The 14,334-nt window shown below is 39.2% G+C and overlaps 1 protein-coding gene across 1 annotated transcript in view; it reads right to left on the minus strand.

Annotated features, from left to right (window-relative positions):
* Positions 1–14,334, minus strand: part of SGIP1 (SH3GL interacting endocytic adaptor 1) — a 199,492-nt gene that overhangs the window by 39,647 nt on the left and 145,511 nt on the right. Inside the window, exons 17-18 of the mRNA XM_087449314.1 lie at positions 11,678–11,743; positions 10,701–10,760 (exon numbers count right to left, since the gene is read on the minus strand). Of these exons, the coding sequence (XP_087305440.1) occupies positions 10,701–10,760; positions 11,678–11,743 (126 nt within the window). The remainder of the gene's footprint in view (positions 1–10,700; positions 10,761–11,677; positions 11,744–14,334) is intronic.

A 14,334-nucleotide genomic window follows, 5' to 3' on the forward strand; every position in this document is an offset into this window, starting at 1 on the left:
AGAGGAGGAAACCAAGACTTAGAGAGGTTAAATAACTTACCTCAAGTCCCCCACTGTGCTGAGGCTATGATTCAGATCCAGAGGCTAATTCCAGAGCCAATGCTCGTGCACGCGCACACACACACACAATTTTCCTCTCTCTCTATATATATTCCATGTATTTTCCTCTATTTATCTATATGTATGTACATATGCATGTGTGTGTGTATGCATGTGCACGTGTGTGTGTACTGAGTGTAAACGGATATAAATTAATTGGGGACTCTTTTTCTATATCTAATATCTAGAATAATACCCAATATACCTTTAGGTTAACATTTACACATTACATAAGATTATATATTAGAACTCTAACTCAGCAACATTTTATATTTCTTCAAAGCAGACTCTGTGTAGACTTTAATGTCACTCCCATTTCTTCCTCTGGACTCTTCCCCTAACTTCTAGGCCAGGTTAGGTCTCCCTGATGGGTGCCTCCAAAGCACCCTATCTCCTGAATTATAACCATCTCTACACATTATTATAACTACTTGTTTAATGTCTGGCTTCTATGCTCCATGAAGGTAGAAACATGTCTTTCTTATTCACAACTGTAACCCCGATGCCTTTCATAGCACCATGCATGTAGCAGGGACTCAGCAAACACTTGCTGATTGAATGAATGCAGCCATAACAATATCTGTTCCTATAGCAATATTATAAAGGCCTTATTCTACAAATGTGTTCATTGTTTTCCCTATCAGATACCTACCTATTGCAGAATTAGTAAACATGGAAAACCGTAGCATTTTGCTATGCAACCATCATAATCAATTTTGTACACACACATATAAACGTATGCAGACAGTCCTTACTTCTCCTAAAGAATATTAACTATGAGCACGTCCAGGCATACACATATTGGAGCTACCATGAGGACTATTTCAAGTTAAACTCTACAATATCATAATGGACAACTAATTCCTTCTTCTGAACACGACTTATAATGAAAAGTGAAATGTCCTATAAAAAAACAATTTTCTTTCTATTTATAAGCAAAGAAATACAAAATTTATTTCTCAATTATTTTTAAGGTTTATACATTACATTTTTATTTGATGTACACAACAGATATTAAAAATTCCTTCAGTCTCATATCATGATCAGTTTTGAGTGTTCATGTCTGTGTGTCAAGAGGAAGAAAAAGGAGAAGAGATAAAAGATTGTACGACAGATGAGAACGACACACACTGGAGAGAGGACAAAAGGCCTTGATGGGCAGCAGTTGGGGAAGAGGCAGAGCAACATCTCTATGCTGACTTGTATTTGCAACAATAGTTCCTAGAAGCTGGTATTTTTCTTCTAGGTTTGATGTCTGCAATTTTCCTCTCTGGTAGGTTAGCAGTCATACTCAGAGGGCAACTGGGTCAGCCAGTTAGGCATTCCCTCAAGCATGAACAACCGAGAGACAACAAACCAACAAAAGATCTAAGCACTTAATATATTCCATAAAAACATAACCATTGAATATCATGCATTCAATCACTGATATTTGCGTGGCTATTTAAAGAAAAGATACAATGGAGCAAGTTCCAAGTTACATCGCATTCTTTTTCCAATATGGCTCCTGAATGAGGCATGCCCCAAGGTTAAACCCTCACCTCCATGGATTCAGCCCTTATCTCTAAGCAAATGACTCCCAAATTTCCACAGTCTGTTTACTCCTGGGCTCACACCACGCAGATGGTGTGCAGGACCTCAAAGGTGAGAGATCGCGAAAGCCACTCATTCTTCCTGACCCAACCTAGTACTCTTGGAGACTCCTTTCTCCTGGTTTACAACCACATACTTCTCTTGTATCTCAGGATGGAAGCTTCCACTCCTTTCCACATCCTATTAGATGTTAAATGGTTCTACCTCAGTCGTGTTTCTCAAATCTCCCGATGAAAATGGTACTGTCAGTCCCTCACTACTTCTCTCGGGCTGCTTCAGTAAATCCCCAAATTTATCCTGGCCTCTAATCCTAAAAATCAAAGATGATCGCAACACTTTCTCAAAAAATTCTCAAAATGCCACCTTGCATAGGGATTGTAATTCAAATTTCTTCTCTCAGTATTTAAAGCCTTTCAGAAAATGATCTCTACTCACTTTCAAGGTCATTTCTTAAAACATTCCTCATCTCTCCCAGTGTTTACCTCCCTGAGTACAACTCAGATATCACTCCCCTGAATGCCTCTGCTCAAGTCATTTCCTCAAATTGGAACACTCTTAGCTGTCTGAATTCCTCCTTGTCCCTTAATGTCCCTGGGCCTCCGAGAAGTTATCCCAGGTTCTTCCCAGTTAAAAATCTATCCAGTATTCATACATTTCCAGCAAGTTTTTACAATCCTATTATGGCGTTCGCTGCAGTATGCCCTTTATAGGAAGTGCCTATGTCTTCTGTTTCCTGTGAATTCCTAGAAGGCAGAAGCCGTATCATTTGGCCTCCGTAATTCCTACGCAGGGGCTTAGAGCAGAGAGGAGCTCATGGGATGCTTGTTAACCACTGAATGGAGGAAGACATGAGTGCATATTCTTTAACTTTCTATTCTATTCAGCACTGACCCAACTTCCCTTCGGCTGCTCCAGGGAACTATTTAACTTATGCTTCCGGTTTTGAAATTGTCTACATATGGCAAGACTTCGTTTCCGAGCTTAGGGCTTTTTGCGGTTCTTATTAGTGCTCCATGCAGTAACCCTGGAGGAATAGAAACGTTGGTATATAATCTACTTCTGCACCCAGGCAAGTGTGACTAAACTTGGGGTTCATCTCCTTTGCTGGGGTGTCAAAGGCTTCAATCTTGAGCAAAGCAAAGGCTGTCCAACATTTTTATATTTTAAAGTTATTGAATTACGTTCATTTTCTTTTGAGTGAGGGACATATTCAGAAACAACTGTGTGTTTTGGACTGTTATGGCTATAAGAAGAAGAAAACACATCATCAATGAGTTTGACGGCGATTCAAGAGGAAGTTCCTGGGATTAGTCACTACCAGAGACGCCAGAGGTCCCCTTAGAGACTAGGAAAACTCCAGAAATTAGAAACAAATGCGTCTTGGGTACAGAGCCTTCTTGGTCCCTTCCCTTAATTCTCCTCATTCAGTTTGAATGCAAACTCAAACTACAAATAATAAAAACCTTTCAGAGCTATTAAGCCATAAAAAGACATGGAGGAACATTAAATGCATATTACTAAGTGAAAGAAGCCAATCTGACAAGGCTGCATACTGTATAATTCCAACTATATGACATTTGGGAAAAGGAAAAACTATGGAACCAGTAAAAAGATCAGTTGTTGCCTGGGGTTGAGGGGCAAGGGTGGGTGAATAGGAGGAACAGAGAGGATTTTTAGGGCAGTGAAGATACTCTGTATGATACCATAATGATAGATACAGGTCACTATACATTTGTCCAAACCCATAGAATGTACAACACCAAAAGTGAACTCTAACGTCAGCTATGGACTTTAGGTGATCCTGATGTGTCAATGTAGGTTTATCAATTGTAACAAACTTACCACTCTGGTGGGGGATGTTGATAATGAGGGAGTCTGTGCATGTGTGGGGGCAGGGGATGTACGGGAAATCTCTGTACCTCCCTCTCAATTTTACCATGACCCTCAAACTGCTCTAAAAACATTAAGTAAATAAAAACAAAACAAAATTGAAAAAACTTTCATATTGTATAATACATTAATAAACCAAAAAATTTCTTATTTGATTTTCCTAATTATCCTGCCAGGTGGGTATTGTATTTTCCACTTTAAAGATTATAAAACAGAGACTCAGAGACATTAAATTCTCAAGATCATTTGCTTAGTGAGTGGCATGGCCAAGATCTGAATATTATAGTGGTTAGGAACATTGGTTTTATAACCTAACACTAACTCCCTCTGAACCGATCTACCCACTGACTGGCTGTGTCATCTTGGGAAAGTTGCCTAAATTCTCAAGATCCTCTGTTTATTCATCCGTAAAATGTGAATAATAATAGTGCCCACTTCATACAGTTGCTGTGTGATTCCTCGAGCTTGTAAATATGGGCTAATTAGCACGAGACAGGGGGCTCATCAGGAATACTGTATCAGTAGTGTTGGTATCAGCAGCAGCACCCAGACGTGCTGACTCCAAATATAATGATCTTTTCACTAACCAGGTACCCCTTGCTTGGTGACTCACGATAGGAGCTACCACCTGCTCTTAAGCTTTCCTACAGTATTTAACTGGATAGAATTCTGCTATGAATTCTGTACATTCATGTCCTCCTTAGCAGCCCATTCCCATAATTGGCCTAGAAATCAGGGCAAAAACAGGCAGCACTTTGCTGACCACGAGATTACGAAATATATATTATGTCTTTGTCCCAGTTCCTGGCACAGAGCTCCTAAAACCCTTGTAGTTTCCTGAGTGGTAAGGGTGAGAGGGAAGTCTTTTGTTATTCCTAATAAGCCTCTTTCAACCATACCTGAGTTTATGCTAATGAGGTGACTCTTGGAGGATGGGGGCTGGTTGCTAGAGGCACCAACCATGAGATTAGAGGATTGGAACTTTCTGTCCCATCTCTGACCTCCAGGGAGAGGAGAGAGTCTGGAGACTGACTTAGCCACCAATGGTCAGTGATTAAATCAATAATGACTACACAATCAGCTTTCCTAAAAGCCCTAAACAATGGGGTTTGGAGAGCTTCTAGGTTGGTGAACACATCAGGGTACTGGAAGGGTGGTACCCAGAGAGATCATAGAAGCTCCATGCCCCTTCCCCCATATTTTGCCCTGTGCCTCACTTTCACTTGGCTATTCCTGAGTTGTATCCTTTATAATAAATAGATAATAGAAAGTAAAGCACGTTCCTGAGTTCTGCGAGCTGTTCTAGCAAGTTATCGAACCCAAGGAGGGGGTTGTGGGAACCTTCAATTTATAGCTGGTCAATCAGAAGTACAGGTGACAACCTGGGACTTGGGATTGGTGTCTGAAGTGGAGGGGGGTAGTCTTGTGGGACTGAGCCCTTAACCTGCGGAGTCTGCACTAACTCCAGGCAGCTAGTGTCAGAATTGTTTAGTGTGAGGAAAAAACCCGCATATTTGGTATCAGAAGTGTTGTGAATGGTATAGAGAAAGAGGTTTCTCTTTTACTGACTTTCTAGTTGATCTCTAGCGTGAGGGTCACACACTAGACATGAGAAAGACAGGGCAACTGCCTCCAAGAGCAGGAAACCAAGTGAAAGATTAGCATCTTGGTCAAGTTCAGAGATTTTCAGAATCAGGCAACTAATTTCTTATGGAGAGGCAGAATGAATTCTGAAACCCTCAGCAGATCTGCCCAGTAGAATATTTTGCAGCTTCAGCTCCACTTGAATCTTCTTAACAGGTTTAGGCTACTTAAAAAAACTCTCCGTGACTTTCAGTTATTAATAGAAAGGATTTGACATTTAATATTTACAACATACAGTCATGTGCAGCATAATGACGTTTCGGTCCACGGCGGACCACATATGCAACGGTGGTCCCATAAGATTAGTACATATAGCCTAGTGTGTAATAGGCTGTACTATCTAGCTTTGTGTAAGTACGCTCTGTGATGTTGGCACAACGATGAAGCCGCCTTACGATGCATTTCTCAGAACTATTCCCTGTCCTTAGGCAACGCATGACTGTAGTTTACATATAAAAATTCAGAATAGCTAGGGAGGGTGATTTTTAATATTTTTAATGAAGACAGTCTTGTATCACTGTTTTTTATGTTTTTATATTTTTTCCCCAACCTGGTTGTACTTAACACTGTGGATCTGCAAAGTTGGTACTCAATAACAATAACTTCACTACGTTATTGATTGAAAAGGGCCTACAGTGGGGTACAGACAATTAGTCAATAACTTCCCACTTATAGAATATTGTGATTTTAGCAAAACAGTTGCTTCTCAGAAAATTAGTCACTCCCTCCAATTTTCCTTTTTCTAGTGACTCTCAGATGAATGAATTAATATCCTTCCGGCCACATGTGAAAAATTTGACCTGATGCTCTTTACAGGATATTATTACTATGTGAGGGTAAGAAAAGTTGAGTGGTCCATGGCTATGACTGCGCCTTACCAATTACTAAACGGATATTTAATAACCTGCTGAAGGAGCTCAGAAGTTTAAAATGCCCAAGAGTTCATTTTTTTCACGTAGACAACATAATTTCAAAGAAGAAAATGTAGCTCTCATTGTATATATGATTCAAGTCCTCATAGAAACATATTTCTCCTCCATGGGGTCTAACCTGGATAGAAAAAAGAACTTGAATGTTGGCCTGAGCTAGTGGACTGAGTGAGAAAGGGGCAGACATGAGACCAGAGGTCTTAGCAAGGTCAAAGACAAGGGAAAATCAGGGGACTGGAGAGCTGGAAGGTTAGGAGATTAGGGAAAGCCCACCAGCACCACCTACCTCAGACTGAATGAGATGACCTCTGCAGAACAGAGCATCATCCCAGGTCTCCAGCTGGCCAACCTGGCTTTGAATGCCTGCTCTACTCTTCCTGGCTGAGCGATCCTGCAAAAGTTACTTACGTTACCTGAATCAAGCAATCTTGATTGCTTTCTCAGTGAGTTGTGCAGATGAAACGAGATAACAGATGGAAGGTACTTTGCATGTGGTAAGCACTCAGATCTTAGTTATTATTATCCATTACCTTTATTACTTCAGGTCCCCTATTTAAAATTGCATTCCCAATACGCTCCATTCTCCTTCGCTATTTTATGTTTTTCTGTAGAACTTATTACCATCTCCCTGCTATATATTTTACTTATTTATCTTCTTACTTTCGACTCTCCACATTAGAATGTGAGCTCCGTGGTGACAGGGATTTTTTTCCTGGTTTGTCCACTACTGGTGAGAGTCCAGGACTGTGCCAGCACACAGTACTGCTCAATAAATAGTGTTGAATGAAAGAATCATTGCCTAATGCAGTCCTTGGTGTACAGGAAGGGTGGGAAATTGTTAGTTATGAAACAGCTAAAATTACCCTTGCCAGTGGGGACCATTTCCAAGATGTGGCCTGAGGTGTGGGTTACTGAGTAGAGTGGAGGGAAGGTTTGTTGGAGTTGAAGAAGTCAGAGGCCCCAGAGCCAGGGTGTTGGATGCCTCACCCATATTGAATCTGTGCCACAGGAAGAAGCGAGGAAGTGTGGTGGAGAAGAGGATGAAAAGGAGCTGCCAGCATCTCCAAGCCTATAGACTAGTGCAGAGGAATGCTCTGCAGGTTAGCGGTGGACAGCAATGAGGACGGGTAGAAGATGGAATTGTCAGACGGCTGCTTCTCACAGTGGGGAGTGGTTTGGAAGTGGCAGTAAGGGAGTTGGGAGAATTCAAACACTGCCTCCTACTCCCATGACATATGGCCCACAGAAGACTGAAGAACTTTCCGTGGAAAGTGCTACAGGAGAAGTGATGGTCCCTGGGGAGAGCTGGGATTCAGTTAAGGAAACAGGTGGGCGAGTTCAGCAGAAAGCCTTCGAATGAAGGGAAGGGTGTTGCTAAGGACGTGCCATTCCAAAGGAGTGATGGGAGTTCAAGCAATAAACAGGAACAGAGCAGTCTAGAGATGAGTGTACAAGAAGCTGGATGCATGAGCATAGAGATGGTCTTCAGCAACAAGGACACTCAAGAATGTATGGTTGCGGGGTTTTTTTTTCCCATTACCAGATACAAGATGATTTTGTAGTTAAATAAGCTAATCAAGGCCAGGAACGGCACATTTCTGGAAACATCTTGATGTTAAAATGCTCTAGGAAATTGTTCAAATATCTAACAGTCACATGTTTTACTTGTCATGGAAATATCTTTCCCTTCCTTCCATTTCAGAAGAATACTTGATCGTTTCACTAGGATGCACTCTTGGATGAATGAATTTAAAAAGTTATTACCTTTTGTAACCTTTACTTTTTTTTTTAGCCCAACTTAGGTTACATTTTCAGTGAAATTGTTTTTAAAAGTAAAACATTAAGAAAAGCTTTGGAAGTCTTGTGAGTTAGAACCACTGTCTAACACTTTTCTATCTCTCTTGGAAGTGTGAAGCATCTCATGTTATCCTGAAATAAATTCATAAGCCAATGTTCATTAGTTGGTTGGCTGCTCAGTGGCTCAAACACTTACTGGGTAGCTACAATGCCTAAACCCTGTAAGAACAAAGCAGTGAATAAGACAGGCTAAGGTTTTGAACACTATAAAGACATTATTTAGATGCCAATAAATAATAATTTAAAAGATATTTAGAACAGGTGAATATTTTGACCTGGGATTCTTTCTTCCTCTTTTGCATTGCCTGAATGAAGAATTGTAGATAATAATAACTAATATTAATAATAAAAAATGTGGGTAAAATCAGAGTGCCCTAGAAGAGTATGCTAGAAGTGCTATAATAAAACATGTTGAATGACAGTGTTTGTAAAGTATAAAAATTTGGGTAGGGGCACTATTCTCAAGGCAATTTAACATGTTACCATTTCTATATCATTTTATCATCACAGAAGAAAATAGAAAAATCTTTCCAGGTTGCACTAGCTAAAATACCTGAGACTAATGTACATAAATGATGAAAACAAACCTTCTCCATTCCTAAAACATAGCCATTCTTGCTCAGGGGGCAAGGTGTCATTTTAGTTTCTCCAAAGTCTTCCCTTGAAGTTCATTTTAATGTACTTCTACCTGCTTATACGTCCTAGACTTGAGCAAAGTGCAAGATGAAGATAACACAGTACTAGAGATTCCAATCAATTTCTACTAAAACTCTTTCTTGTGTGACTTCTCTTGGTCCAAATTGAGAGGCTTAAGGAATTTGGTCTTACTAATTAGGATGGCAATATTAGCAACTTTAGATATCCAGAAATTTACTAACAAATATTATATTTTACTAAAATAAAAATGTGATTCATATTATGGTATTCCACACATTTGTTAATACGTATATTTGATTGATAGTTTCCTTTTCAAAAACAAACAAACCAACAACCAAAAATTGTCTTTAGATTGGTATCTTCGGAAAAACGTCTGCCTCTCTCTGTTTAAAGAAACCCAAACTAAAACACAAGCAAATGAGCCAATAGATACTCTGAAGCCAAAACAAACTACAACAACAGAAAAATTGCCCAGTTCTTTTTTGGAGCCCCAGACAATTACTGGAGGGTTGCCTGTAGCGTGTTGCTTAATTTCCTGGTTAAAACAGGGTAAACTACAGCCTCTGCTGTGGCCCGGCTGAAGCAGAGACAGGGCCTTCCCGTCTGAGGTACTTGCTGTCCTTCAGGGTTACCAACCTATTCAACGGTAGCTTCTCCTTTGAGATGTGCTGATCGGGACAAAGACACCTGGGAACTTTTTAATTCCATCTGATTCAAAGAGAAAGTTCAGAAGGTCATAAGTTTGTGGACTTTGCACCTTGGTTATTACAAAATTAATGACCTGAGGCAATGAAAACTTCCCATACAAGTGGAAAATATGCCTCCTGCCCTGAGGACCACCTATCCCCCTGCCCTGTCCCTGAGCCAAGACAAGACAGCAGGTATGTGGAAAGTTTTAAGTCAGACCATACTGTCTGCTGCCATCCAAGCTACTCCACGCTAAGGACTTCCACCCCCAAGACCATCTTGTAAGGAAAATTCACTGTTGAGAGAAAAAAAGCCACACCACACAAACTACTTAAAAATTTGTATCAGTCATTCTGATTTTTTAAGTTGTGTTAAAATATACACTCAGGTTAGGAAAGTTTTTTTTGTTGTCACGAAACACAAAGACAAGTTCAATATTTAGATTCGATTCTAGAGTAGAATACTTTTTGGCCAACTTTTGATCCCAGGATAAATTTAGCTATTTAAAATTGTAGAAAATAGGGGCTTAAGTGATAAGAATTTATGTTTAAGATGGCCCGTTAATTAAGTTAAATTATTTAATGTTGCCCCCACCTTGAGTTTAAATAGGCCATTTTATCAAATGCCTGGCCTGTTAAAATGATTTAGAATTTAAATATAAAACAGAAGAATGCTAATCCTTAATGCAGAATATGACAAATTATCCAACATTGAGGTTAGACATCTGACATTATATTTATGTATATTTTCCTTAATCTTCTAAAACGGCAAGTCCAGTGATAGTTGTCCATTTTACTACAGTCATTCCAGTTGCAATTTCAGGAGATGGAAATAGAACTTACTAAAACACTCCTCTTTTTTCTTTTCCTCATTTGTCTGATCTCCCACGCAGTATTCCTTGTCATAAGAATATATATAAATATTTACATTTTACAATAGTAGATGTTGCATTGGTAATCATCCAAACCAAAGTTAAATGCCAATTCCAACCAAAAATGTCCTTATATTAGTTGCATTGCGTTTGCAAGAGTTAGGAAAGAGCCCTGGTTGACAGAGTTAAGTTCCTTGGACAAAAAAGGTTGTTTTTTTCAATTTAACACAGTTAATTAAGTAACCAATATTAACTGCAAATTAGCTTTAATTTTTTTAATATGAAAAATTGAAGATCCCATACCAACCAAATTCATGTACTATTTTCTTTAGTATTTAATATTTTCTAAGTAGCCATAGCATTTTTATATAGAAAGTGAGACCAGGTCTTTTGAAGAGAGCTGGGATTTCGAATGAAGATGGAAAAGGGTGAGGAAGTATAAATTAGAATCTGGTATGCTATGTCCTACTTACCTTCAAAAGTCAAATAAAACTTTCCTCTGTCAAACCAAACGAGGGAAGGCTGTTCATTCTCTGTATGGCCGGGAGTTGAAGCGGGATGGGGAAGGTTAGGGAGAGGGAGAGAGAAGGACACAGTATGAGTTACAGAGCAGGTCATAATCTCACTACAGGGGAGGGCAGAGGCACTGCATGCTATTGGCGTGCAGGAAAAAGGGAAGGCTAGCAATCTATGGTTTTTGTAGTTTGGGAAACAGAAAGCAAAAGCAAAGCTATGGAGGCCTAAAGAGATGGGCATGTGCTGTTGGGAGCTTGACACTTGGTGACTGTGCGCGTGGAGCAGAAGTCTTCCTGGCCATGCAGGGGCGCCAGCATATTTTAACTGCACTGGTTTGGGCAAACTGTCATTCAGCAATTGCTGTATCCATTTCATCTTCAGTGTCATCCCCTTCTACGTTTTCAAAAAGATAAACTCGGAGTTACGGGTTATAGAAAACTTAGCTTAGGTTTTAAATGACAACAGCATTGCATATCAATTTAAAGTTCCTGGAAGATGTCAGACATCTTCCATCCCCTGCCCTGGAATCACCTTAGGCATCCAGACACAAACACCCTTTGCCTATGTACCAAAGAGAAAACAAGGTTACTAACGGTGCTCTATTACTTTTTAAGTTAAAAAGCAGTGACTGGACATGTAATTCTGAGCAGTTAAATTATTCCTTCCTTTGTAAATTCACAAAGCAATAGCATCTCACCTTTTTTGAACCTTTTCACTGAGAAACTGTCATGCAACCTGCTGCTTTTAATATGTTCACTTAAAAAAATTCAGTGGCATGAGCTCCACGATGAACAGTAAATAGACAGGTGTATCTGAGAGGCACTGGACACTCATGAGGGGAATAGCATGTCCATGAAGTTTACAGCATTCAGATGGTATAATGGCTTGGATTTTCAAAGTCTAGAATCTAGAGATTGCTTGGCTCGCACCATACCTGCAGGCGTTTCACAGCGCCTTTCAAACGAGGGCAGTTTGTCATAAAAAACATCATCTTCTGATGCTACGAACCAAAGAAATAAAAAGGAATGGAAAACAAAAGCACAAATACAAATCCCAAATGAAATCAAGCAGCACACTTTACTGGTCGAAACACAGGAATGATTTTAATGGAAAAAGGAAACAAAATCTAAGACACTGGGATTATGACTAGGATATAAAAAAGTGATGTGTTTATTTCATGATGATTCTATGAGAAGAAATTAAAATTTTAAAAATGCCAAGTTTTAGCATCTGTGAATCTGGCTGAAGTCAGCTCCATGGAAGAAATCACGCCCCCACCTTTTCAGGGAGTCGTTAAAGACACTATCATTAATAATTGACTCGTGCAAGTGTATTTCACTTAGACACAATTCTCAAGTGGCCAGACATATGTGCATCAACAGAATCTCCTGATGGAGCGCTGACAGCTTAGCAGGTTCACTCAGCACGCACCATCCCCCCATGGGGAAAGAGGAAGCTTTTAACGAGACCATAAAAAAGCAACAGTATAAATCTGAGGTCCCTGAATGAAGCATCCCATTTCAACTTCATGAATATCCAAATTCAATTTGCCTTGCACCTGTCTTTGGTGGTTGTGGACTGTTAATTTTGAACGGCATTATTGTAATTCCATCTTTGGCTATGGTATACAGCTATGGACAAATGCCTTTGTAAAGTGGTCACAGCAGTTGCTCTGGACCCCAAGTGTTCCAGATTTTTGCACATGGTCTCCCTTCTCACCAACTAACAAATGCAGATAATTGGAGTTTTACTCTATGTGAATTAACAAAAAAGTGCTCAATGCCACAGGGCCTAAGGGTATTATTACAGCTTCAATATAAAATTGAATAAAATCTGTACAAAGACCAGTAAGGGAGAATCCTCCATACGATGTAGCTAAAGAAAGATAAGGAAATGGGTGAGGGTAGTAAAATCATTCCGTAAACAGTATTTCATGGAAAATATTCTACTAGCTTGCCTCCTAAATGTAGAGGATAAGGCAGGGAAACTACCTCTTTGCCAATTCTTAAGGTTCTAGGATATCACCTGTAAATCAGTTTTTATTATACATGGGGCTTCCTTGGTGGCTAGAACAGTTAATGCAACTCCTATAATCTCTCTAGGAGAGGAACAGGATGAATGGAACTGGGGCTCCATAATCTCTCCAGAAAATAGGAAGCAAAACTGTTATACTGGCAGTAACTGAACATAGCAGTGCCTTTTCATACCTACTAGTGGGAAATGATGGAGGCTATTCCTTCCTTTACAGAACCAACTTCCTATTTACAGTCTCCTTAACATGAGGAGCCTCCGATATTGGAATTTGTTTTTTGAGCCGAAGTTGCAAAACAATAGTTCATAAGAGTCGAATAGCAGGCTTATGCTTTTTTTTTTTTTTTTTTTTTGGTGGTTATGGACATTAAGGGCTCAGAAGAAAACACCTTAAATAAATCAGAGAACTTAAAAAATGAGTCATTGGAAAGCTCTGTGCTTGGTTTAAATAAGGGCAACACTCAAATTAAGTACAGAAGAAAAAATTTCCTTAAGAACTAACCATGGAAATTGCCTCCAATTGATCTGGGATGGGGAAGCCAGTACTGGAGACAGCCTTTTTCAAAAAAAATAGCAGAAGAAAAAAAAAGACTAAAATTAAATGTGGGAATTTTTAATTGGGATCAGGAATATCCACCTCCAAAGGACTTTCTTTTTGTGCAGAATGATTGGCGTTAATAAGGGTATTTTTAAAAGAAAGCTTACTCTATTCAGAATTGCCACCCAGTTTGGAGAGACAAAGGTTTGGAGGAAATATTTTAAGTTTTAGATGCTATGGTTAACATTCCAGTACTGAATAAAATCACTTTTGCTCAAAGTTCTAGACCAAATGTAGCATCGAAGTGCATCTGATGCTTCCTTTGGTGCCCATAAATGATTACTTTTCATTCATTACAGATTCCTGGGATGTTAATGATGCAATTGAAAATGCATAATTAACAGTGAAGGAATGTAATTAACAGTGAATTTAACAAGAAAAAAATTGTCTTTATGGTGGTCTTTTTGCATTGGAGTCCCACAGGAAGACTTTGCAAACGTCTAAAAAAGCCTATCACCCATAGAAATAAGAAACAAGTAATAAAAGTGGATGTTTACAATTAGAGTAACTCCCTGTTTATCTCTATCTCTAAATGTCTAGGAGCTTGCTTCTTAGAATAGAATAAGTGTAAATGTTTTCTCTATTCCTACAACATTAATAGGATTTTTCCCCCAAATCAAATAATGAAGGTCCTGTGAGCTTTTTCCAGTGCAAAAAGAGCTTATTGTATTTCATTGATTCTAATATGTTCACTTTTTCATATTTTAACCTCTGTGAAATTGGTAGGGGTCTGAAAATCAATGTGATAAGAAAACATTGCATCTGAGCTCACCTGGCAGTGTTCCCCGCTTCTCAGTCATGTATAAATAATAGTGCATCTTCTAACTGAGGGGGTCTTGAATTCAGTCAAGTACAGCTGCCTAGGAGCTCTTCACTATTTGTGACAATGCACAAAAAGTCCTATTTTCAGGTGTGGCATCAGATTTACTACTTTATAATCACAGCTCTCAAGAAAGATTTCA

Source organism: Ceratotherium simum, chromosome 2 (genome assembly GCF_057802395.1).
Source record: "Ceratotherium simum simum isolate JZ-2026a chromosome 2, ASM5780239v1, whole genome shotgun sequence".
In the NCBI taxonomy this organism is placed as follows: domain Eukaryota; kingdom Metazoa; phylum Chordata; class Mammalia; order Perissodactyla; family Rhinocerotidae; genus Ceratotherium; species Ceratotherium simum.